This window comes from Falco punctatus, assembly GCF_963210335.1.
Source record: "Falco punctatus genome assembly, chromosome: 10".
NCBI classification, from domain to species: domain Eukaryota; kingdom Metazoa; phylum Chordata; class Aves; order Falconiformes; family Falconidae; genus Falco; species Falco punctatus.
The window spans coordinates 13112274-13138391 of record NC_137590.1 but is presented as its reverse complement, the minus strand read 5'-3'; the positions used below and the strand labels follow the sequence as shown (position 1 = coordinate 13138391).

Sequence of the window (26118 nt, the reverse complement as noted above, 5' to 3'; positions counted from 1 at the left end):
AAGGGGGGAAGGGAAGAAGAACTGTATTTTTCTTTTATTTGGAATATCTGAAGGCAAGAATTTCTCAAAATATTGCTTGAGAGCATTTCCTCAAGGGAAACTGGAGAACTCAGAAATTAGTCTTAAATGACTGCTCCCTGGCTAGTTTATACAGCTACATAGCTGCTGCCAGCATTTAAAGACAGTTTATTACTTATAATAATGAGAAAATAATTTCAATCGTTAATTGCAGCTGGTTTATGCTTTTCCTCCCTAAAAATACTGAGCATCTGTGCCTCCTCTGAGAAAAAACAAACAACAAAACAGGAGAAAAGTTCAAGAGAAGATGACTGAAAGTGGTTATGGTATAAAACCACATAAATATGGGTCCACTTTATTTTTATTTCATAATTTTTGATCAGTGAAGATTGAGAAGTCATTTCACTTCAATTTAGAAAGCAAGCTAGCATCTCCTACAGATCCTGAATTTCCATCTTCTCTACTAGATAGGATTCTCTTCATTCCATAATGGACTACCTCATGCCAAACAAGAACCAGGTTTCCAATTCAACACCCATCATGATTACAATTTTCAAAAATTTTGTTGTAAAACACAGACACCTCAAAGATGAACAAAATCTTTCCAATGCAGCAGTCCAGATCAAATCCACATGCTGTGCCCCTTGCTTCAAAAAAAACCCCAAAACCACACAGATGCAATCTATTCAAATTATCATTTATTTTTTTTCTCTCCTTCTAGTACAACTCACAGTATTTCTGGTTCCTACCACTTGACCGGGCTTTGCCCTCGTGATTGTTCTGTCCTCACATAAGTGTCATACAGTTCTCTCAAATGCAACAACAGTTCCTCTAGGTTGTCTCCTGTCAACGCAGACAAAGCAATGACCCGCTCACCTATCTGTTCTTTAAGGAGCGGTAGATTGATCCTGGACTGAGCAAGGTCAATCTTATTCCCGATGACAACACAAGGCCTCTCAGACAATCCTTTTTTATATTGCTCCAGTTCATATTTTAAGTCCTGCAGCTGAATCCATGGCTGAGACACAGAGAGATCCACCACATACAGGAGAAAGCGGCAGCGTTCAATATGCCTTAGGAAGGCGATCCCCAGGCCCCTGTTTTGATGAGCACCTTTTATTAGGCCAGGAATGTCAGCAACTACAATGACAGAAATTCCACAGTGAACCCCACATATCCAACAAGAAAAAACCCACACCCAAACAACAAACTGCCCCAGTCTTTTACTGGCCAGTGCAAGTACTTTTAGAATTACATTTCAATGCATCAATATTAAAACATACCTCGTGTTAAGTTTGACTGCTATTATCTTTTAAAACATCTGAATTTACATTATTCCAGCAAAGACAGAATACAGGTTGCTAGTTTGATATTAAGGGCACATGTAAGTGAATGTGAAATGGGCTTTCAGTGTTGTTTTGTCTGAAGTTCTTAAGAACCAGCAAGAAAAACTACCAAACCTCTACAGCATTACAAAGAATAATCCAGGTGACACAAATTGCTATCAAGGTACACAAAACATACTACAGTTCTTACCTGCTACTTGTTCGTAGTCTTGATAGCGGACAACGCCGACATGGGCATTTAGGGTTGTGAACGGGTAGGCAGCCACTGCTGGCTTCGCACTGGAGATTGCTCTCAAAAGCGATGATTTGCCAGCATTAGGAAAGCCCACCTAGAATAGAAACACCTATTAAAGCCACAGTTCTAGGTTAATCCTTATTAAAAAAAGAGTAAACTTCTGCAGATGTGGCAAAGTTCTTCCAGCATGAATACATCAACATTAATTTTGTGTACTTCATTCTGAAAAGCAGCCAGGTTTCCCTTTTTTGGTTCTCCTAAACCCTGTTTTATTTATATTTTCTCATGAACATGAAATGGATCAAACATAGAAGCCCCTTAACTTTTTTGTGCCATCTTAAGTATTCACTTTGTTCAGCGCCAGAAAGGTATACACCGTAAGATCTCTTTGACTCTGAAATAATGTTTTGACACTTTGTCCTGCACTTCCCATTTTATCTGTGTTTTCTAACAGATAGATTATTTTCGAAAATAATTCAGAATTGTCTTTGTCCTTGATTCAGTAACACAGTCTGGCCTATAAGTAACAAGAAGGCCTGTAAGTTTGAAATTTTACAGCTTCATAGACTTGACATCAAAGAATTAAATTGAAACTTGGCCTCCTGAGGAGAAGGCAAGAAATTTAAACAAACCTATCCCAGAAATGAAGTTACTCAGGGATACCCTACAGCTGACATATGATAGCTACACAGACAGCCAATGATCCCCAAAGGAAAGTAGATCAAATCCCAGATTCTCCTATTTGCTGACATCAGACGCTCTGAATTTTTGTCAGAGGGAATAAAGTATAAAACAGATTCACCCCAGATTTCCAAATTACTGCTACAAATGTGAGAAGTGGATTGAGAGTGTCCAGCTGGTCAGAGAATTAAGTGTATTGATTCACCAATGCCAACTCTTTTCTTAGTGTCTAAATACATTCACAGAATTCTGCTAGGCCAGACAGTTGCTCTGCAGCTGCTGAACTACAGCAAGAACACTCTGCAGCAAAGTATAATTCTAACAGCTTTACCAGCTGGTGTTAACACATTTCCATACTTAAAAATGAACACAGCTTAAGCCCTAAATTGACTTAGCATTCATGTCTGAATAGTATTTTTCATTTCAGAGGATGCTAAACCTGGAACTAACAAAGTCAAATGTTTAATATTTGTAAAAAGAAAAATACAGGGATGAAATAAAAGATTATTTGAACTTTATATTAACAAAAAAACAAACAAGAAAAGAGAAACTAATTTAGAAGAACTCTCCATGATGTACTTTTCATATGCAGAACCAGCAGACAAAGTTGTTGTACATTATCAGTGAGTCTGTTAATCACCGACGAATCTGGCACATTGCTTTTTTATCTATAGTGTTGATTTTAGCAAAAGTAGGATGACATCAAGTAGCAAGAGTGTGACAGCTCTGCAAATCACTTTGGACACCCTTCTACCAAGTAACAGCAAGAAAGCATCGAGCTGCATCTCTAAACAAGCAAGCCAAAAGGCTAACAAAAATGTTATCAAACATTATTTCTTCAATCAGTCAAGTGTCATCATAAAATGGTAAGAAAGTTGGAAGAACCACAGCAACACTCACCAATCCTGCATGAGCTGTTGTCTTGAGTTCCAGATGGAGGACCCTTTCCTGACCTGGCTCTCCTGGAGTAAATAATGTTGGGGCTCGGTTTTCATTGGAAAGAAAAAAGCGATTACCTTTCCCTCCAGCTCCTCCATAAGCTGCAACGTACTCTTGACCATGTTGAGTAAGGTCAGCCACAACCTTCCCATCCTCCTTAATCAACGTTCCTACAGGGACCTTAAAGTGAACAGAGATGCTAGCATTACACTGAAGCTCAAAGTCTGCAGCAGAGCTGTCTTCAGCAGATCCTTTAGCAGCTGATTTCAGATTTGTTGAAAATCACTCCTCCGTATTCTCAAGTTGAGGAATCCAAAAAGAGAAGCATACTCCATGAGGCTCATTTTCTGAACCCAAACAGTACTGTCGGACATTCACACTTCACTGAAGTTTTAACAGAACTATAACCCTCTTTCTCTCCTTTTAGAAAAAGAAGCCCAAGCACCATAGTGAGCTAAGAAATGCATTGTAGATATGCACAAAACTAGGCATGTTGAAGAAAAAAAGTATGAAAGAAAAAAGTCTGCTCCTATTTAAGAAGTTCTGTGTTCCGACTGCTCTAGGCAATGACCTGCAGAAGTAAAGTAAACTGTGACGGTATTTGTTTTGGCCAGATGTACCTTCCAAAAAAGTCTAATTTTTATAAACAACTTAAAGCAGCTTGATCTGCCTGTGTGACAACCAGCTGCGTCTGAACAGAGACAGCACGCAAGGCTCCCTGCAAAAACACACAACCAGCTTGAAAATCAGCGATGTTAATACTAAGCTAACATACTAGCATGCAGCCTTAATTTACTTACTTTAACATACATATATGCACCATTAGCTCCATAACAGTTTTTGGTTCCTCCTCTCTCTCCATGAAAACCCTGATAGAAGGGAAGGACTGAAGAAAGTGATTTCATTTGCTGGTCAGCTGTAAAGCAAAAGACGCATATTTTTAACATATTGTTTTAACAGAACAAGCAAAGAGCAGCAACCTCTTGTCTGTTCTTTTTTGAGTATTACATGAATGCATATCCTATTTACTGTCTTAACAATAACATATCAGGGAAGACTGATACTAATGTAAGTTGCAATGAAGTTTAGCTGCCTATACTGATCTGCCTAGGCTTGGTAACCATGCAGTTTGTTAAGCGTTCAGTTTCCAAAATCATCCATTACAAAATACTCTGGAAAATTCATTTGCTAGATTAGCAGCTTTTGCAGCAGGGTGGTGGCAGAAGCAGCTTTACCCATCTTAAGAGTAAAATTTGATCAGATCCCAGCCTTATAACACAGTTGTGCACCAATCACTGAGGTGTCTGCAAAACACCTTGATTTTCCAAACTATTTCTAAGGCTGTCAGTGTCATTTACATCCCTGTTACCACAGCTCAGGACAAAGCTTAAAAAGTAAAAGCATCTCATACAGAAATAACATTTTAAATATTTTTGACATTTAAATTTTCCATTTCCTACCGTACATACAGGGCTGTTTTTGCTAGGGGGTGGGGTGTTAAGCAGTAAGACAACATGAAACAAAACAGATTTAATGAGTTTTACCTTTCAAAATGACATGACCCCCATCACCTCCATTTCCACCATCAGGACCTCCAAATACTTTTCTGGGTTCACTACTAAAAGAATAACCACCTCCTCCTCCTCGTCCTCCAACTACACGCACTTTCCGGTGATCCACGAAATAGCGTGTCTGTAACAAGGGTATAGTTTATCAGAATCATCTTCTTAGAACTTGATTGTTCTGCAAAACTTAGTAATATGCAGACCTACTACTTTTAGTCATGATGAGTTCCATTCAACAGTAAAAAAACCCAAACAAACCAAGTAACGCCACAGAACTCTGCTGCCATTCAAAGATCAACTAAATACAGCATACTAAGTATAATAAAATAGTTCTCATTTTTCAAGTATTTTTAAGAACCCCCTTAAAAATACACGCCTGAGGCTATGCTGATAGAACCTAATGCAGCAGCTGAGATACCAGAAGTACAACATTCACATTTAAAGAAACTAATAACAGGAAAAGTATAATTTTAACAGTTATATAAAGTTGACAGGTAGCTCGAGACAGCTACCACACTATAAACTAAACTCACTCAGTAATTGTGTCCCTACTCATGAAAACCAAACTTTTAAAAAAATTAAATCAATGATTACATCTTTAAATTGAACTGAAATTTGCAAAAAGGATATAGTGCACGTGTGGGAGGGATATCATACTGACTCATTGCTTTCTACACCAGGTGATAAAATTAAGGCAAACTTCATTGTTCTAACAATTAAGAAAAGAATTAAAGACAAAGAATAGAAAGTATTTGTAAACTGAGGAAGTGGTGGAAATCTTAATATATGCCACAACCAATTGCTCAGGGGCTAAAAAAAAAAAAAAAAATATAAAGAGAATTCCAGAGCTTGGCTCCATTTTTGATATTAACTTCATATTTGACTTCTGGCAAACTAATTACACTGCAGTATGTTTCAGCTTTTTGGTCAGCAAAGTAGGTTTGATGGTATTTACCTATCTCTGGAAAGTGGTCTGAGATCCCCACAGGAAAATATTAGAGAAATACATTCATATAGGCAGATGAAATCGTTTCCATATTGGGATGAAGAGAGAGAGAGAGAGAGAAAGCTTGACCTTGACTTGGTAACATTCAAATTCTGTCAATCACTAAGGGACTTCATAATGAGAATGAGCAATGAGGGTCACTTTACTTAAGTAGCTCAAACTATGCGAGAGAGAAAAAGCCTTACTAGTATTATGATACCAAGACAAACAACTCAAAAAACCCCCCCTAACTCTTGATAATTAAATTTATACTATGACCAGTGATTTCTTAAAAAGTGTCTTTTTGAGAAGTATTTGGCACCACCACATGGCGAGACAGGAAACTATGGCTTTAAATGGGAAGTGATTTACTGATCATTTGAAAATAACATTTCCCATAGATGCGTAACTAGAAAAAGAACGTGAAGAAAAAGTTCCAGGACCCCGCAGTTTCTCTGACACAAAAAGCTGTTTGGCAGCTGATTACTACGCAAGCCTATGAAAACAGTGAGAAACAAAACAGCAATTTAGATTTAAAGCTATGTAACTTTCTGCTTTCTCAACCTATGTATGCATTCAGCCCAGAGCTGCTGCGGCTAAAGCAACACGGACCGCTACCACAACCGATAAAGTCACAGGGCTGGCTTATATCCTCACTATTCTGCACATTTATCAAATTTTAGAAAAATATTTCTTCACATCAGAATATATATGCCAGGAGAAAACGGCAAGGCGCAGGTAACCTCCACTTCCTGAAGCGGCACTAACAGCTGATTGACTTTAGCACTTACCAGTTTCCTTTCCGAAATGACTCTTTTTTGCCTCAGCCGCCTGTTTTTTGAACACCTCACGCAGGTTGTGGAGAAAGTCGGCTGCCGGCCCCTCACCGGCACCGGGCTGAGGAGGAGGAGGAGGGCCGGCCTCCACGGGAGCCGGCCACCCGGCCCGGCCCAGCACGGCGGCAGCATGGCGTTGGCAGCCGCCGGGACAGCACGGCCTAGTACGGTGCTAGCAGCTGACAGGACAGCCAGACCCAGCACGGCTCCACACAGCGCTGGCAGCCGCCGGGACAGCACGGCCCAGCACGGCTCCGCAAGGCGCTGGCAGCCGCCGGGACAGCCCAGCCTGAGCCGCAGCGCAGCCGCGCCCCGCTCCGCCGCTGGGAGCCGCCCAGCCCCCGGCCGCGCCCCACCCCCGCGCATGCGCAGCGCTGAGGAGAAAGGGCGGGAAGGCGCGTCCCGCCCCCTCCTGCGCGCTCGCTCTTGCCGCCCCCTCACGCAGCGGCTGCCACTCCTGGGAGGGCGTCGAGGCTGGGCCGTGGGCACGCACAGAGGCCCATATTGTGAGCCACCGTAGAATATCGCGGGCACAGCTCGCTGCCGTGTGGGTTAAATTAGTCGGTGGAAGAGCAGTCCTGTGCGTCCCGGGGCAGAGCAGTGCGGAACGGCGGGGCGCTGAGGGTCCTGCCCGGCTCAGGGTGGTGCCGAGGGTCCTGGCCGCTTCGGTCTTAACGGGGCTGGAAGCCGCTGTCCCCGCAGTGAGCCTGGAGTGGGCTGCGGCAGCTGAAATAATGGGGGGGGGGTGTGTGTGTGTATGTGTTTAGGGTTAGGCCTGGGTGCCTTGGCCCTGTGAGGAGCTGCCAGACAGTGTGTCCCCTGCCCTGCTACCCCTGAGGTGAGGTGCTCCCTGCGTCCACTCGCTCTGCTCACACAGGGCCTTTGATCATCACATACCAAATAATTTGAAAGCTGGGAAGAGCTTTTGTCATCTATAATTATCTATGAATTGTATCAGAGAAGTAGGGGAGAAAGTACAACTCAAAGAATCTCCCTTTGTTGTTTCCATTCAAAAGTCTGTGTTCTAAGAAAAGTACCACCAATTTCATTTTCAAATAATATTTAACCTAAACAATTTTTCAAGCATTCTGTATTACAAAACAGAAAATGATACAATTAATGGAAGAATTCAAAATGCTGGCATCACTTTGTTTCCACATTAATACATAAAAATGGACAACACATTAAATAAACATTTTGTTATTAACAATTAGAAATATTAACACCCAAAATCATGTATAAATTAGGAAATAAATGTACAAACTATTTCCAAAGTGCTCTTTCAAATACATTATATACACAACATTCAAGAAGTTCTTAATGTAAGACATTTCAGATTGATGTAATGTTGCTGTTTCATTTTAAGTGTTGCTCATATTCTCTCAAAAGTATTTCAGCACTTTCAAAAACCACATAAAAGGCATATTTTCACGCTGGCAAAGAGCAATATTGCATTCTAATGGCTACCTGTAATTTTTATATACTGTAAAGAAAACAATCTTACTTCCTTTCTGTTCCTTGTTACTTCAGACTATGAAAACACCAGCAGGAAAGATGAGAGAAATGAGGACTGACTAAAAAAAGTCTTCTATTTTATCAGTAATTTAAATTATTAATGTATCAAGGGCAATGCTTGACAATATTTAATAGTAAACTCTTTAGTTGTCCCGTTAAAGACTTTACAGGGGAAAAAAAAGGAATTGAGCCATCTTTTGTTTTCCCTGTGGCCTTCGTTTTTCAAAATATAAAGTTCTAGAACTCAAAATCCCTTTAATATATCGGTTCAGACAAAGAAAAGGAGAAAATCCTACAGAGGTGTATTTACTTCATATTGTAAATTTTGAGTTAACCTCATATTAAAAATGCTCATGGAGTACAGTCATAGTTGTCCTAGCCTTTTGCCTCAGAGAAATCTGGACATGGTACTTCATTCAACACTTATATAAGCACTTTATAAGTGCTTTTTTCCAACACTTTATAAGAACATATAAAACTGAAGTGACTTACATTGTTCATACTGGCTTTTACATACCACTAGTTTTTATTTCTAAATTCTCCCTCTATAGGTATTCTCTCACTGGTTGACCCCATTAATAGTTCCCCTCTCTATATGCATAATATTGTTTCACAATTAAAGCTGAATTTGGATGGATTTTTTACTTCTGGACTATTTGTCAAGCTACAAGAGATAAATAAAAGTGACAATGAACTGTAAGACCAAGAGACCAAAAAATTTGACAATATTTATGGTTATAAAGCTTGCTGGAAAATCTGAGTAAGGGCAAGGGAGGAATCAGAAATAAAGAAGGATGCCAGCCACCTGCTTGCAAAATTTGGCACGAAAATTTTATGTGAGTTAAAAATCTGGAGTAGCGTATTTAAGACTGGAGTTTTTGCCAGATGTTTTTCTCAGCTAAGCACAATATGAAGCAATATTGACGTCTAGTAGGCTGACACTGCAGATCTCACAGCTCCCTTCTGTTTTTACTTCCACAACAGAAATACCTTCGTTTACATGGATATATAAAAGGTGCCTCTAGTAATTATCATTTTCTTGAATATAGGTTCTGATCCTCCTGTACCTCTTACAACAGAAATGTGGACTTATGCAGATTACTGCATTTTAAGACTTGGGTAGGTATTGGGTAGGTAGGCATTACAGAAGTTGCAATTAATTATCATACAGCATAGAACTGTCTTCACGTAAGGAATGTATCCATCTCGTTATACTTAAGAAGTAAAGAGGCGTGGATTTCAGAGGCTGGCAGGTAATCTCCAATGCGTTCAGTTAAAAAAGATCAATAACTACCACGGGATACTTCCCCTGGACTGAGACATGACTGAATGGCTTTGTATTGAGCCAGACTGCAGAATGACCTGGCTGTTTTCCAGAACGGGGTACAACTGTGATCAAATGATCCTAAAGCTATTTAGAAACATCAAGAATGGGGCAAGGGCCGGGGCAGGGGGGCTAAATGAAAAACTTCTGCATTGTATCAACATACAGTACTATACACAGCACCAAATATCAAACCATTAAAGCATTGTCTTGTTACCAGTAGTGCACTGCTTCATATCCAGCATGAAATGAACACTGTTCACATACAGACGCTGCTTTGTGCTAAGGGGTAACCAACATATTACAATTAATCAAAACTGCCTGTACATCCAGTTCAAAAGATGGAGATACTATTGAAATTAATCTGACACAGGATCGTATTCTTTTATTGCTGATAATTTCCATATTGTCCCTATAAAAAAAGAGAAATAAAAATGTTGGAGAATAACATAGCAGAGGTTTACAAACAGTGAGTTAGACAATTTTTTTTGGTCTATCAATTTTGAAAGACCCACTGAAGTATCACCAATATGCCTGCACCAAATTATCAGATAGATTTATATGCAGAGTGCTTTTTCATAGCAGAGATTTAGACAATTTACCTGCTCATAGCCATAAGGCCTCTGTTGCTGAGCGGAGGGGCCTGTCTGAGAAGCTCTGTAACTTCCATATTGCTGCCCCTGCCCCTGTTGGTAGCTGGAATACTGTGAAGAGGCTCCTTGTGCAGGACCTGAGAAGACAGTGAAATCTGCTACTAAGGCCTGATTTACTAGGAGGAGTTCTTAGGGTTAAGGTAACATAAAACATGATGGTAGCCAAGTAAGCTCTGTGGGTATGAACTGTGAGTAAATTTTGCCTAGACCTCCTGTCTAGCTTTACAGCAGAAAGTGTTAATACTAATAACGATCTAGCTGCAGCAATGTAAACTTCAGGTTTTAAACTTTGCTCAGAAATTGTGATATACTTTTATCTGACACCTGTATTGGCACAGCTCAATTATTACCTATATGCAAGCTACCTGGCCTTTATTTTAGTAACAATTGCACGTTTAACTTCCTATTTAATCTGGCTGTGCCACCATAAGCACTGCTGACCAGGCAGAACCTAAGAAATCTCTTGCATATATATATAGATAATTTAAAAGCACATGTAAATCAGACACACAGCTGCACAGGGATCCTGATTTCCCTTTATTTGGGACTGTATATTGTGTGTATAGACTGCTATGTGCATTTTTTGGCATTATCAGTGGATTTTTATGAAGGAGTACGTTTAAAAAGAAGAGGCCAGATTTTAACATCGTGAACTGAATTTTGGGTTTAATTTCACAGAATATGTCTGGTTTTAGTGGCCTAGGCTATCTACTAGTACTGCAGAGTCAGGTGTTAATAATTTAATTAAAATTCTAGGCATGTAGATTCTATTTCATGAGATTTCACATTTCTAAAAGGGGTTTGCTGTTGATATCAACATCAATTTATTGACTTTGGTTAGCACTGCCAGTTCAAGGTCAAGTACCCTCACATCTGGGAGATCCACCAGAAATCCCTTGCCTTGAAGCTAGGATTCCAACCTCTCCAGACCCTGTTTTTGTACTAAATAACCTGAAATAGTTTCTTTCAAAGCCTGAGAAGACATACAAGATGCCTCCAGTTGGTCAGAAAACTGGAAGACAGCCATCAGACTTGGATGCTTTTGGTAACAGTGGGGCACTCTGCTACTGGTGACCTGAAGGGTTCAAAAGCCTTGTGCCACTGTTAGCTGCATGTTCAAAGCACTTCCACTTTTCTCCTTTCACCTCACTCCCTCACCAAGGAATAAACCCCCTATGATGTTGCAGGAAATCTAAGGGAGTAGTGATTCTCTGCAGTGTTGATGTTACTTTATCATGTCACTTGCAGAACTATTAGAAGTGTACGAGGCCTGAGAATCCAGGCGGTGACCTCCTGCTGACACTTCCCAAGAAGTCAACATGAGGCAAATGTGTATTTTCTAAGTTTCTTTCAAAAGAGAGAAGGTTTCAGGATGCTCACATAACGGTATCGAATGCAGTGCTATACTAATGTATGTTACTGCCCAGAATCCCTTTACATACTGTGCTCTTTGGCTAGTTTTGGTATGTGGATGTCCAAAGTTAATCAAGGAAATAGTTCACAGCACATTTTCACTTAGGAATGGAGGCACCAGGATGAAGTACTGCAAACACTTGAGCGGTCAGTGACAGTTTTCATACCATATCCTTGCTGTTGTCCTGGGTAACTTTGTTGATTTGGGTATTGCTGCTGGGAATATGTTTGCTGTTGTGCAGCTCCCTGTTGGTATCCTGCTTGTTGCTGGCTGTACTGAGAATTTCCTAAAGAGGGAAAAAGTTAAATAGTATGATTATAGATGAGGCAGGTATTTCACTGGACATGCAAATCATAAGGAAAACAAAGGTATAAGGACCCTTGGTCTGCAATTCATAGACAAGTACTCTTTTCAGAAACATGATTGTATTTTGCCCATCAGGATGTTTACTTCAGCAATTTTTTGTTCTTTTGAACAGGAGAGAGTTGTTTATTTATACAGATCACTAAACAACACAAGCACCCTGTTCCCAGAAAGATTTTTTTTTACCCCAGAAGTGTTTCAGAAGCAAAACACAAGAGTCACAAAGATAAAGGTGCCAGGGTAAATAGCTGGTTTCTCAAGAAGCTCTCCCACTGTATTTATCTTCTAGATAATTATGTTGGTTCATATATCCCAGAAAGACCACTTATCTAGTTGTTACTGGTATTTTTTGAAACACCTATGATGGAAATTCCATTTGCAGTATCCTGAAACAACAAAACGAACAGAAACTATAAAGATGACATTGCTTTTCCTAAATGCCACCTCACTGTACCATAATTGTTAATATTTTGCAGTTAATTTAGAGTTCAGATACCCTAAGTGTATCACTGAATTTACTGATGTACTACTGTTGAGAGGTTTCTAGTGGTAGAATTGCAAACTCACAGTATTGACGATTTTCAATGATTAGTTTCATTTAACCCATTGTTTTTCACACTTTGTAAGGTGAATTAAGTAAATCAAGAAAAAGCTGGTCCTGGAATTAATTGGTAGGCTGTCTTATTTTAGAGAAATTTCCATTTACGGCTGCCAATTTTTTCTGGCTCTGAACCCCATTTCTAACTGCAGCACATTAGTTTACCTTTGTCAGCATAATCTTTACCACAGCATTATATAAAATGTTTGTTAAACAGTTTTGTAAGAGTGGAGGATACTGATATCCTGGAAGTCTTTTCTCTTACTACAAAAAAAGTTCAGTATCCATAGCTATAATTCCACCTGGCTCAGCTACAACTGAGGATCATTTTTCTAATGAAAATGAGGCTACAAACAAGTTAGTGATCCCACAAGGCTGCGCAGCATGACTGCCACACAATACAGTTAATGACATGATACTGTGTATACAGTCTGATATAATCTTGGTATAAAAAATGCTATACATAGCTGAAGCCTATTTCCTGGACACTCCTTAAATAATAGCTCAGTAGCAGTTAGTGATGCAGAAATTACAAGTCATATTATACATTTTCATAAGCATTTCATTAGTATTTTAGGGGATTAGAGCTTTGGTTTACAAAGATTGCAAATATATTTTCCTACCTCCTTCATAATAGTGTTGTGTAGAGTCATCAAATGACCTGTCATAGCTCTGCTCAGTATAGGATGACTGCTGATAGGCATAATCACCATGTCCTACAAGGAATTGCAAAGTTTTATCACGTACATTGTTAATATAACTATAGATACATTGTTGAATGATTTCTTATGAAGCTGCTTATGCACAAAGATGACACTAAGAGGAAATACAGACCCATTAGGTAGGAGGTCAAATATGTGGCAAGGAAAGTCACACCTATGGATAAATCTCTCGCATTTACTAATCCAAACTAGACTTTGTGCTCTTTTTGAAGCAGTTTGGATAGCAGGGTGCACTGATGCATATGTTTGTGTACCAGGCTCCCATTTTCTGGGATTAGAATTTTCTATCATTTAAATTGGAAATGCATCGTAATGGCTTTGCCACGTCCTTGGATGTGGCAGTCACGGTGGTGGTCTACACTTTATCAATATTACAGTGACTACAGCTCAGAGGAATTACCATCTGGATAGTATTGCTGATTCATAGGTTCTGATGAGCCTTGCCCATGACTGTACTGTTCACTGTAATATTCTTCCTGACCCATGTACTGCTGTGAGGAACCTGCAAGGCAAAGACAAGAGAGAGCAAACTGAGCCCACGCACTCCTAAGGGATGTTTTTTTCTTATCTGATTTATTTTAAGAAAACAGTGTTTACATCTGGATAAGTAAACATACTATGTACATTGACAGCAGTTTCAAAGATGTTTTGCTCACCAGAAAAAGGAAATAAATCTGTATTCTCAGAAACAGCTGTTGAAATTGAAATATGCAATGGACAGTAACATGTCCTAAAACCACTAACTTCCGTGACAATATCAAAAGTAATGACTACATTTCATCTACTAATCTGAGTTATTAGAAAACATAGGAATTTATTCCATGCTCAAGAACACAGTCAGAATTAAGTATATTTTAATTAATGTATTAATTTGTTTCCTAGCCAAATTCAGTTTATGTTAGAATCTGTCTAGCAGCTTTATTACCTCTTAGAACTTTTCCAGAGACGTCTTAGGAGCATAGTAGTTATCCTCTGGTGTTTTCCTTTCCTTGGCCTAATTTTTCGTACTAATTGGTGGCACACTATTATCTTATTTCTGGAAATGTGTTCCTTGTTAACTGCTCTGTGTTATGGCTGATCCGGTACCACTTGAAAGAATTGAAAATATTCCCAGTGGCTTGAGTGAGCTGTATATCAAATTGTTCATCTTTTCTTTAGAGATATACGACCCCTTTTAGACAGAATTACTTTCCTAAATATCTGAAATAATTAAATAGATAAATCTTGAAAATAGATTAAAGTTAATCTGATTGTCACGATACTTCCACCATTTGAGATGTCCTGTGTTACCGGATGGGATTCCCTGTTCATAAATGTTACTTGGAAATTTTGTTGGCTTACCTACCCCACAGGATGGACTGAATATCATCAATCTAATAATAGTAGTATAAATAACCTATTAATAGATTTTACCTTGCTGTGAAGCTCTGTAAGGGCCCATTGGCCGTTGCCCCATCATGCTGTTGCCTTGATTGCTCTGACTCATCATGGCAATGGAGGACTGCCCCTGGTAATGCTGGCTCCCTCCTTGTGCTGAGTTGTAATGCGACGTCGCTGCTTGCTGGTGCATCATGGAGACTACAATGTACACGGGAAATACTGTTTTCTAAAGGGATGAGACAGTTCTCTCCCTAGTCTCTTTGGAAGCAAGTTAAAACCAACTGACATGCACCCTGGTAATTCTGTGAATTCTCCACAGGGGGAGATGTTTTCCTACTGCATGTATTTAACTCTTCTGCACTGTAATCCAGAAAGGATGTTATTATATGGTCAGTTCTTGCCATTTGCTTCAGTCAGATATTTAAAAGTACATCTAGTAATCATTATCACGGTAGGATTAAAGAAAGAACTAAGAACTGATGCTTGTTCCTCTCTGCCTCCTGACTAATTCATTGCTGCATTTCTTTCCTAATCAATCCTTTCTTCTAATTCCACTTTATTATATACCTGATTATTAACTGACATTCTAGGATTTATTTGATCCCTAGATTTTGTATTGTCGGACAGAATTCTTAAGCATTGGACATCCCATTCAATACTCAGTAGCAAATATTTTTACAAATTAAGAGATTAATTCTGAGTTGTCTGCTAGTCTCTCTATGCCCTGCAAGCAGTGTGAAGTATCAATAAAATAAGGAAAACGGGGTAGTAATGTACAAGCAGTACATGTGTAACACTCTTCGGCAGGCTCTTTCAGCTAGGATAAAGGTGCGTCTCAGATCCCTCCCACAGTTGTGGGATTTGCTGCTGGGGGCTATCAGATAGTGGTGCTGCACTTCTAGCTAACGCTCCTTTCCCCAACTTGTTGCTAACCATAGCAAGTCGGTGTAAGTTAAAGCAAGTCTGAAACCGTTCCGACTTACAGTAGTGCCTGACAACTTGAAATTCAGAGATGTCTTAAAGCTGGCTTTTCCTCTTCTATGTTTGACGCTGTCTACAGAAAATATTTACAGAACAAATTCATGTGTGGTAAACCTCTGAGGTCACTGAAAAGTCAAGTTGGCCCAGAAGGAGGAAGAGGGAGTTTACCTGGATTAGACTGCATGTTGATGTTTGTTCGAGAGACATAATTGCCTATTGACCCCTGGCCTTGCATTGGCACATTCTGAGATGCAGGCACTGTATGGCTATAACCAGGCCCAGTTCCATGACTGCTGACAGTCATACTCAGAGAGGTCGTGGGCATAGTGTTCTGGCCTGACTGCTGCATAGACACGTGATTAGGACCTAGAAAAATTAAAGAGAGCAACAAGAAAATCTGTGCTATTATTGGCAATGTACAGTGAGCATTAAAGCCCTCGCGGCCTTTCTAAAATACCTTATGATAAGGCAAAACAAAACAAAAAAAATTCTCATTATTGAAATTCCCTGATATCTACAAACAAATTAAAACTGCCTACTGCACAGTTAGAGTGATCTTCCTCTTCCTGGCAGCCAAATCCAGGCTATACAGAATTGCAGACAGGAAGAACAAAACCAGCAGCAATGCCCTACAACCAGTTCCTCGCCAGCAGCAGAATCAACAAATTTCAGTAATTTCAAGTAATTCAGAAAAATACATGGACTCTGGAAACATCCCAGCCTTCTGAAAAGTGTTCTTTTCTTTCTCCTGTCCTGCTGTTGACTTCTTGTCCCTCGCCCCACAGATGGTGACAACGGGGAGGCACAGTAGTGGCTGAGAAACGCTTGCACATTGCTCCGTCCCTTTGGTTCCTCAATAACCAACTAACCTTCTTAGCTGGGGCTTACGAAGTACCGAGGGACCCTCTCCTTAGAGGACAAGCCTGTCTCTCCTTTTCCTGAAGTTTGACTGAAAGTAGCTCAGACTTTCAGAAGAGAAGTTTTTCAAGTCACCATAATAAGCCCTTTTGTTACAGTACGCCCTTCCCAACATCATTGTATGTAATCATCAGACTGCCCCAGTTATATCCTGGGTTTGTATCATCTTGCTTACCTGGCAGTATGCTTATTTTTTACAGTTCTATTGCTGTTGGGTAACTAAAATTGCAGAGAATCTGGTTCTTGTTTTTTGTTGTTTGTTGCTGTAAATACTTTTATGAGAGATTTGGAAAGTTGTTTTCATTGTGTATTAGTACATAAAATGTGATAGCATGTACTGCTGTCTACCTAAATTCAGCTGTATTGTTGCCAATCTAAATTATTTTAGGTAGAATGGAAGACATGTAGAATCCCTGGAAGAGAAGGAATTACATTGTAATTTTAGATAACAATACTTTAATTCACAGTTATTAAGTGCATCTACAGCCTCTGAAAAATGTGTCTGATTCTCTTAGTACAAACCTCATTAATTACTCTTAATGGTTTTTATAGACATCCAAATGAGAAAATTTGCTGTGGATTATTATATTTTCCTTTGATGGAGAGATGTAAGTAGCATTTTCAACAAGAGATAAAGAGAGACGGCTCTACTGAAATCAGTGGGGCCAGGTCAATATACTGCTACAGAGATCTGGCCCTGTGTTTTGCTCCAGTTTTTGTGTCTGGTAAAGCTGATTCTTCTACTTGTGCAACACAAGGCCACATGGTGTCTGAACAGAGCAAGCAGTTGCTTTGCGTGAGAGATGGAGTGTAGCAAGTGCTGGTAAACCTTGCCTTATCTGCATGGAAAAACTTAAGAGAACCTTGGCCTTTAAAGCAAAAAAAAGTTTGGCTAATTTGTGATCGTAAGGGAAAATATGAAAGCCTGACCAAAAGAACACTAAACCATAAGATAAATACAAAGCACTGAACCTCTTTCATACTCTCATGCGTATAAGACAGTTGGGTTTTTCTCTGAACAGCCTCATTCATGATTTCTGAACAGCTTAAATTCTCAGTTGGGCCCAATTCTGTCTGGAGGCAGCCAAGTTTCACTGGTTCGTTTATTGAATCTAATGGGTTTACCTGCAGGGCTGTGGCACGAAGAATCACTGACTTGATTACTTGAAATCTCAGTGGGTTGGTTTTAGCTTGTCCCCAATAACAGAATGGTCATTACAATTCACCTAGCTGCCACTACACAGTTACCATGTGTGTAGGGAATTACCTAGTTACTGTCCCGTAGGCCGATTCCTGTAAAGTCCTGACTGAGGACAATACAGAATAAAGTGTAGTAGCTTCTATGACTTCTTCCCTTTTCTTGCCTCTCTTGCAATGGTGTACCTGTTCATTACAGACTTTCATCTCTGCTGCCGTTAGATAAGAAATTTTCACAAGTACTAGAGCCCATGCATTTGAATTGTTTCTACTTATTTATTCCTAATTTCCAAAAACCGCTGTCCAACAGTTGTTGACCGATGTGAAATAATTTCTCAATCTCAGCGTCTACCTGCACATCAGGAATGCTGTGTCACATAGCATCATTTTGCTAGCCTGATGCTAGCAGGCACAGAGACAGTAGCAGTAGAGACTGGCAACCAAGGGGTGTCCCCAAAGCCAAGGATGTGAGGGCCCCATTCTCACAGCCCCAGCAGCAGAGCACATGCCATCGCTGCTGCTGGTACCTAGGCTGCTCAGAAGAGCCCAGCTACTGCACTCTCCGTCACACCTTCGTTTTGCAGTGTAGCTGTGTCCTCAGCCTGGGTTCCAGTGGATCGATACTCTCACGATAAACTACCCAGTGCTACCCGGGTGACTGAGTGTCAGTGACTGGGGCGAGAGTGAACTACCCTGAGACGCCCACAGCTCAGGCTGGGCTTTAGTACTGGGCTGGGGCAACATGAGTAAACTGCCCTGGCTGCTTCTGTTCTGCAGATGAGTCGTCAGGACTGCCAGTCTGGTTCTTCCCATCAGCACCAAGTTACTATAAAGAACTGGAGGGGGGGGGGGGGGGGGGCGGGGCAAAAAAGAAAAACCAGCAACCACACTGAAAATGGAGATTCTTAGTAACACAAAATAATGTTTTGACTAACTTACTATAATAGTTACACTAGGTAGTAAATCTTTCAAAAAGGCGGCACAGATAAATTTAAGTAAGTTCACTTAAAGTAGGTACCTCATCTATTAGTTTAAAAGTTTAAAAAATCCACCAACGGATTTTTAAAAACTCAGAAGTAATTTCATGGCTTGCATCTGCTCTGGAGTCCCCCTGCCAAAGTCTGTGATTTTACAATCAGATATTTCTATTTATAGAAACTGTTTTCTCTCTCTATCACTCTGGGAAAGACCCACAGAAACAAGAACTAAATAACAACAAACCACAAAATAAACAAACATATTATTCATACTGTAAAATGCACACAGTGAAAAAAAAATATTTGTCTTTAAATTAGTTTCCTTTAGTTGCACAAACAAAAACAAACAGACAAAGTATATTATCTTATTCATATGAAAAGTCTGTGCAAACTCTTTGGCTATGTAGTACAATCTCTGCAAGCTTCTGTAGAGGACAAAGACTGGTGCAACACCAAATTATTTTTAAGAAGGCATGTATCCTGGAAGGTTTTTTCAATCTAAAGGTTTGGTTGTGCAGTTAGTCATGCAAGCAATTCCATTTTACTGTGGCCAACCACACCACTTTCAAGAGAAAAATACCACAATATACAATTTTTCTAACTAAAAACTTGGATGCATCTTTACTTGGATGCATTGTTTGAAAAATGTTTTTAATTTCTCCTGTAGAAATACTAAGCAGATTGGAGTCCTTGCAGAAGCCAGCATCATTACTGACTGTAGCCATTTTGTGACGAATTCAGCATATGCCTGAAATCCCTATATGCCTGAAAGGTGAGTTAGGAGAGGTCTTTTACAGCTCTGTAAGTATATTCTGCATTAATGATTTTGTTGCCAAGCAACAGCAAAGCAGCACAAAGGGGACCGAAGCTCACCATTGCTAATCTGACTCTGCATGAGGGAGGAAGGAGGAAGGCCCGTCCCAATTGCATCACTGAGATTGCTCTGTGAATGGAGAGACTGGTTGGATGCACTCTGAGTCATTCCTCCTGGGCCCAAGTTTATGTTTTGCGTTGGTGGCTGCAAATAACAAGGAGGAGAAGCAAATTTTTGGTTAGGTTTTTAATTAGCAAAATAAGAAGCCCCAAATTAGCCTGACTATGACTAGAAATTGCCTCAACTAAATATGTCCTTCCTTTGCTTTTTGGGCTTGCTTGCGTAAACCTTTCTTCATTTGACTACTATGTGTGAGTGACATTCAGCATGATACAGAGAAGCCGGCAGGCAGCACAGTGAACATCTTAAAACTGTGTTTATAATAGAGTCTGGCTTCTGTGCCCATTCTTCCGTACTCTACATGAATTTCATTTTATGCTGGTCAGAACATAACTGCTGAGGGGATATGCATTAGCAAAGACAATTCAGAAGTGTGTTGATAAATTGACCTTTGTCAAGCATAAAGCTCTGTGGTATTTTGTGTCATGTGTAATACCTCCAAAATGAACCCATTTAGCAACAATAACACGATGTTTAAAGACAAACCAATGCCCAAACACTGAATTAGGTTTTTGACATAAAATAGTGGCATTTTTTTCCTGAGTAAAGACTACAATAAGAATAGGTAAAGAATAAACAATCTGGAACAAATAGAGGCTGTTCCCATCTGTACCACTGCACCATTTGCAGTATATAGAACTTGAGCTACAGAGACAAGAGATCAACACCAATGTCTCAAAGAATGTGTTTTAAACACGGTAAAAGTACTTCTGATTTGTTTAGTGGTCTACTTGACCACTTAGAAACTTTTAGCTGGGAAAATAGTAAAAAGTGGTTTATTGACAGCAATCAGTAGCAGAATCAAAGAGCCTTTCCCTCTAGCATAGTAAATGTATCTGATGGTAGCACTGATACTTACAGCAGGAAGCAAGGACTGCATATTCTGGTTAGAATCTGCTATTGTTGCCAAGTAAACCAGGTTTCTGTGCAAGATTTGTTGGTATCTACAGAATAAGGAGTAAAGCTTATTTGGAAAGGGTTAACAATACAGAAAATTCCAAACTTTTTTTTCTATGACAAGCGATTAGTTAAATTACATTAGCCCACTTTCTATCTGTTCTAATACACAGCAATAGTAATGACCTTTATCTGTGCTATCTTGCTTTTCATCAAGGATCAGTGTGTTCAACACCTCTTTTACAAATAGGTAAACTTGGGGGAAGGGGGAGGTAAAATCCACTCTCCACTGAAAGCACTTTGAGTGAACTGTGGAGCTGGGACCTCGGTCTTTGAGTGCTGACACCCAGACAGCTGCTGTAACAACCGGCCACTTTTTCTTCCTGTTTAACAAGGGTCCTAGTAGTAATGAAATTCCAGAACTCCAAAAACCAAAACCTGTTTGCCCTGCCAGCAAGCTGAGAAGAACAAGACTTTTTTCAAGAGTGCTCTAACTGGAGTGTTTACTCAAGTAAGCACCGCCAGAACCATTTATGCTTCTTCACAGTTCTCAATGAAGTGGAAAAGCTCATAATAAAGAACAGGAGGGCATGCAAAAGCAAACTAACAGCTGTGCCACTGAGCAAAGTGAAGAGTCAAACTTTTGGAAACAGGGAGGGTCCCAAGAAGGCAAGAGAAAAATGCAAATGCTTTTTTAAGATTAGTTTTCTTCTGATAAGGGGAACTCGACCTTTCATGGGGCAGACTGGCAATTCCTCCTGACTGAGATTTAACACAGAAGCTGTATAAAGGCATTTTGTTTTCATGATTAGGAATAGGAAGCAGTGATACAAACTGGTATGTCTACATGCGTTATTGTTTTAGCCATACATAATGACATGGCTGGTCCTTAACATTTAATTACTTTCTGATGAAAATGTGTTATTAATGTTGTACCTGATTCTACTTGTATGTAATGAATCTGCATAGAGCACGTGGTCCAATAACTGGAAATTTTTATAATTATTGGAATAAATGACCTGTTAAACATACTGTAAATACTAAATACTCAAATACTTCAGAAAAAAACCTCTAAGAACAATATAAATTTCTTAATACAAGTGAATCTAAAAATATAGTCTATTTTCTCAGTCATCAGTGAACAGAACTTTTCATAGTCTTGTTCATGAAAATAAGTACACCAAAATTTCCTAACATACTCCAAAACTCATAATACTCACTGAGTACATTCTGCAGTTTTCCCCTTGCTCTGATAATCCATAATACATTGTATTAGGTGGTGATTTTCATCTAGCATCTGCATAAAAGAAATACAATCAAAACACGTTACTGCAAGTATCATATTAAAGCCCTGTGCTTTTGTGATACTCCACATTCACTTCACCTGTCCTGGCAGTGGATGGTGTTTTGTGCAGTTTTGTTGCCTTGGGATATTATGAAATACCTACAAGTGATGTTACTGAGCCACATGATTGTGCTTTTCAAATCATTCCTTTATGAACAGTTATCTTTACAGGAGTTAGTTGAAATACCCAACACAGAAGAATTAATGGACTTACCTTTTGTCCTCCTTAAATGGCAGATAAGATTTTTATGCTGAAGAAGGAAGATGCTTTCTCTATGAAATACCTCTGCCTCATTCTAAAACACCACCCAACCCTTTCCAAAACTTCAGATTTTACTAACATGCCAACTTTCAAACAAGAAACATACTTGCAAGCAACTTAAAATTACTAGTTTCCCTGCACAGGACTAGCATGTGCAGACTACTGAACTTGATGAAGTATAAAATGTGCACTACTGGATCTACTTGAAACTGCACTTAAGAGAATTACATCCTAATATGTCCTTTGGGGTACTTCAGTTCTAATACAGGGAGGACTTAAAATTAAAACACCGCGTAATTATCTATCAGTTAATTTATGTGTATCAGTGGCTGCTAGCTTAGCTTCATGCAATAAATTCTAGTGACTGACTTGTTCCAAGAAGATCCAGAGCTGCAGGACAAAACGACCACTGACCTTTATTTAATGAACTTGTACAACTAAAAGCTTAAAATAGCCTTTGATTTGTTTTAAAATTTCAAATACAATAGTTTGTCTCTTCCCCCAGCTTTCTTGTCAATGTGGCAAGCTTTCTGCAGGTGTATGAATGGAAAAATAACAACAGTATTTACAAACTGAGATTTGCCTCTGGGAAAAACTCCCTACGTGATACAGTTTGTAGGTACCATTGCTATTAAGTGCTTGCAGGGCTGGGCCTTTGAACCACGGTCTCATCAGGACAGAAGAGCTCTTGGGGAAAGAATAACATGTCTTCGTGTGCGTTAAGTGTGAACTGATCTGTGTAGCTATGCATTCTGATCAGAACGAATTCTTGACCCATTCATATGCAAAGGGTTAGATTATAGGAAAACGAGCAAAAGAGCCTTTCTGATCCCCTTGCAATCTAGCTAATCACTCCCTTACAGAAATCGGCTTGTCCTGCTTCTTGTCATTTTGTAAGTTGGTCTTAACTTTGCTGGACACCCTTGTCCATCACAGGCTCTTGACTGGTGGAACTTGCAGGGATCCCCTGTCGCTCAAGTCAGCGAGGGTCTGAGGTGTCGCTGTGGCCTGCCACAGCAGGTCGGAGGCTGCTCTCTCGAATGCTGACAGGGAACGTCAGAACTGTGTCAGTCAAGAATCCATGTTCCTCCTGCCTGCGTGCCTGTGCTCACATGGCAACCGGGGTGCAGCATATCATTTTAAGAGAAAATACTCCTGTCTGCTTCACAGTGCAGCTCTTTGTTTCACGCTCTGTACTCACTGTCATACAGAATTTTCACCTGTGTCGGTGGAAATTCTGTATACAGAATTAGCAAAGAATATAAATCTGTCCTCTTCTGTTTCCACAACAGCTATCACTGACAACATTTTCACATTCAGTTAAGACATGTATTCAACAGCAAAAGCCCAAGCAGTATTATGGATACCTTTGTCAGGAAAGGGCTATGCTTCTGCAATGAGCTGAGGAACACATTGCTTGCTGAAAGAAAAAGGAATCAGGAACAGCTCTTTTTGTAAGTTAGGAGGAAAAAAGAACCAAGTTCTGATCTCCATTACACAGAAGAAATGGAAGTTTACTGCCCTGCAAATGCTGCTTGATGAACTATTTTAAAGCACCACCATCAGTGCTCTGTTGTCAAACGCTCTTAACTTCCTCCACGTGAAATCTTTTAGGAATAGCTGGTACTGGAATAGTAACAGCTTTGAAAGACTATCAAAACTGAGTTAATAAATAAAAATAAGCTGCTTATATATTACGGATGCAAACAAGAATAATCTTATTTTTCAATGAAATTGGCACGTGTTCTACAAAGCTCTCTTTAATGAGGATTTTTGGAGTTCCCAGCCCAGCGTCTGCTCCTTTCCTCACCACCCCATTTCTGTACTTGACTGCAAAGCCCACCCAGTTGCTTTGCCTCAAGTCTCTTTTCTCAGCACCACTGCTTGGCAAAAAGAAAATCGCTGCCAACAGCCCAACGTCGACCAACAGTCCTGAAGTAGCATGCCAGCAAATGTCCCCCTAAGATGGGAGATGTGTTCACATGTTTTTGGTAAAGAAATAACATTCTGAAGCTTCCATAAAGTTTATAAATATGCAAAAAGGAAAGGGCTTGAAAATCAAACTGAGGATACTTTGGCTGCCCTTTGTCTGTGGATACAGTCATGGTTTTAAGTACAAACTATCTGAATTACAAAATTGTGTCCTAACCCCAACCAATCTGGAGGTTAGACAAAAACTTACCCACAGCGTCTAAACATTTTTGTATTTAAAATTAATCAGTTGACAATGGCACATGTGCTGCAAGAGCTACAAAAAAACGGGATTAGTTTCCAAACAGCCTCCTGAGATTCAAGTCATCTCTTTGGTCTCTCTTGTGGCAGTTTATTCTGCCTTAATCCCTGTTCTGTCACAGTCTTCCACTGAGTTGGGTTCCCCCCCCCCCCTCAAAGTCATAAATCGGCACCAGATAATGGTTTGCCTGCAAACCGCACGGGTGGCCGGTTAATTGCTGTATTAGCAATGGCACTTCAGTGGTCAGTGTTTAGGAACGGACCCCCAGAACATACACGCCTCACTTCCACCACGCCGCACAGCTCCGCGTCAACAAAACACCTATGCGGTGGGGAACACGCAGAAAATACGGCAGAAGTACAAATGACAAATAGCGGTCAAAGTAAAACCATGCATGTTCTTTATTGACATTTGCAGCCTCTTCGTTCCTGACCGTTACCTTCTCTGGAGGAAGGGGCGTCGGGCATGTGTGTACGGTCCCTGCCGTCAATCCTGCGGAATAGGAAACAATAACTTCCCAACTAGGAGCCCTCTGCGTTGGCCTCCACAGGAGACCCGTGCGGAGGTGTCCGCTCCGGAGGAAATCTTGCAAAACCTTTGTTTGTCATCAAACATCAACGAACGCAGCACAAACGGTAACAGGGCAGCCTGTGAGCAATACCGGCCATTGGTGCTCCCTCTATCTTCTGAGACATTACGGTTCTGCACCCCAGTACAAAAGAAAGCCCTCGCAAACGCAGCCTTTTATTTTAGTTCATTTTTCAGGTCGGATTTTCGAGGGGGCCGGGAGCTGACACACCATCAGAAATGAACCTTATATTTGCAAATTGCATTGCGATTTCCCAACGCGTTACGGGCAGCGCTCCCGGCAGGGATAACGTGCCATCCCAATTTTATTCCCCGAGTCCTCCTCTGGCTCCGTCTTTGCGGTGAGCTGCACACCTTTGCTTTGTTCCACCTCCTCCTCCTCCTCCTTCCCCCACCTCTCTCTCCAGCTGTCCATCTCTGCAGCCCTCGCAAATTCACTCCTTTCCCTCCTCGCCCTAGAAACCAGCCTCCTGCCTCAGCCGCGGGAGCACGGACGGCACAACCCTCTCGAACCGCCTGGATAAAAGCATGCTTTTACCTTCTGGATAGTTTGCTGGGTGACCTCCCCTTTGCCTCTCGGGCGAGCAGAAGCAAAGGCAACCGACATGGTGGGCTTTTTTTACGTGTCTATAATATATCGGTTCCCGGCTCTAATAATATTGTTATTATCTGGCCGCTATTGCCGTGCAAGGATTCTCCGCAGTGCATGGGGAGGGGGGCCGCCGCAGATGGTACGATCTGCGCCCCGCAATGAGCCACGGGCGCCGCGCCACCCGCCGGCACGCGCCGCCCTCGCCCCGCCGCCCGCGCCGCCGGCTCGGGGCGGGGGGGGGCGGCGGGGATTTGGGGAGGGGGCGGGAGGCGGCCGCCGGCGCCCCGCCGCCTCCTCCCCGCCCGCCGCACATGGTGCGTCCCTGCTGCCGGGCTTCCTGTCGCAGCCGAGCGGCGGCTCCCAGCCTTCGCCCGCAGCCGCCGGCTGCGCCAACTGCGTAGGCCGGGCCCGCGCGTACGCCAAGTGCGCCAGCGCGGGGAGGGCTGCGGCGGCCGCGCGCCACGCGGGCTGCGCAACCACAGCGCCCGGCGGCGCGGCCGGGCCCCGCCCCCGCGCCCCGCGCCCCGCCCCCCTCTCCCGCCTCCCGCCGCGGCCGCAGC

The 26118-nt window shown here is 41.1% G+C and overlaps 2 protein-coding genes across 7 annotated transcripts; both read right to left on the bottom strand.

Annotated features, from left to right (window-relative positions):
- Positions 1-699: 699 nt before the first annotated feature.
- On the bottom strand, positions 700-7063 carry MTG2 (mitochondrial ribosome associated GTPase 2). Its single transcript, XM_080403649.1, has 6 exons — positions 6561-7063; positions 4764-4911; positions 4020-4135; positions 3181-3399; positions 1555-1693; positions 700-1158 (listed from the first exon to the last, which is right to left on the bottom strand). Exons 1-6 carry the CDS (start codon positions 6969-6971, stop codon positions 764-766), a joined length of 1428 nt encoding a protein of 475 aa, XP_080259775.1. The 5' UTR covers positions 6972-7063; the 3' UTR covers positions 700-763.
- Positions 7064-7316: 253 nt separating this feature from the next.
- On the bottom strand, positions 7317-26081 carry SS18L1 (SS18L1 subunit of BAF chromatin remodeling complex). 6 transcript variants are annotated; one of them, XM_080403658.1, is made up of 11 exons: positions 25505-26081; positions 21759-21835; positions 20501-20585; positions 19521-19665; positions 15724-15921; positions 14608-14772; positions 13595-13696; positions 13096-13188; positions 11678-11797; positions 10047-10174; positions 7317-9856 (listed from the first exon to the last, which is right to left on the bottom strand). In XM_080403658.1, the coding sequence occupies exons 1-11, from the start codon at positions 25571-25573 to the stop codon at positions 9830-9832; spliced, it is 1209 nt and encodes a 402-aa protein (XP_080259784.1). In that variant the 5' UTR covers positions 25574-26081; the 3' UTR covers positions 7317-9829. The 6 variants fall into 6 exon arrangements, with proteins under 6 accessions (XP_080259784.1, XP_080259783.1, XP_080259781.1 ...); XM_080403657.1 differs by having other exon boundaries at positions 21759-26081; XM_080403655.1 differs by having other exon boundaries at positions 7317-10174; positions 21759-24870.
- Positions 26082-26118: the final 37 nt, after the last annotated feature.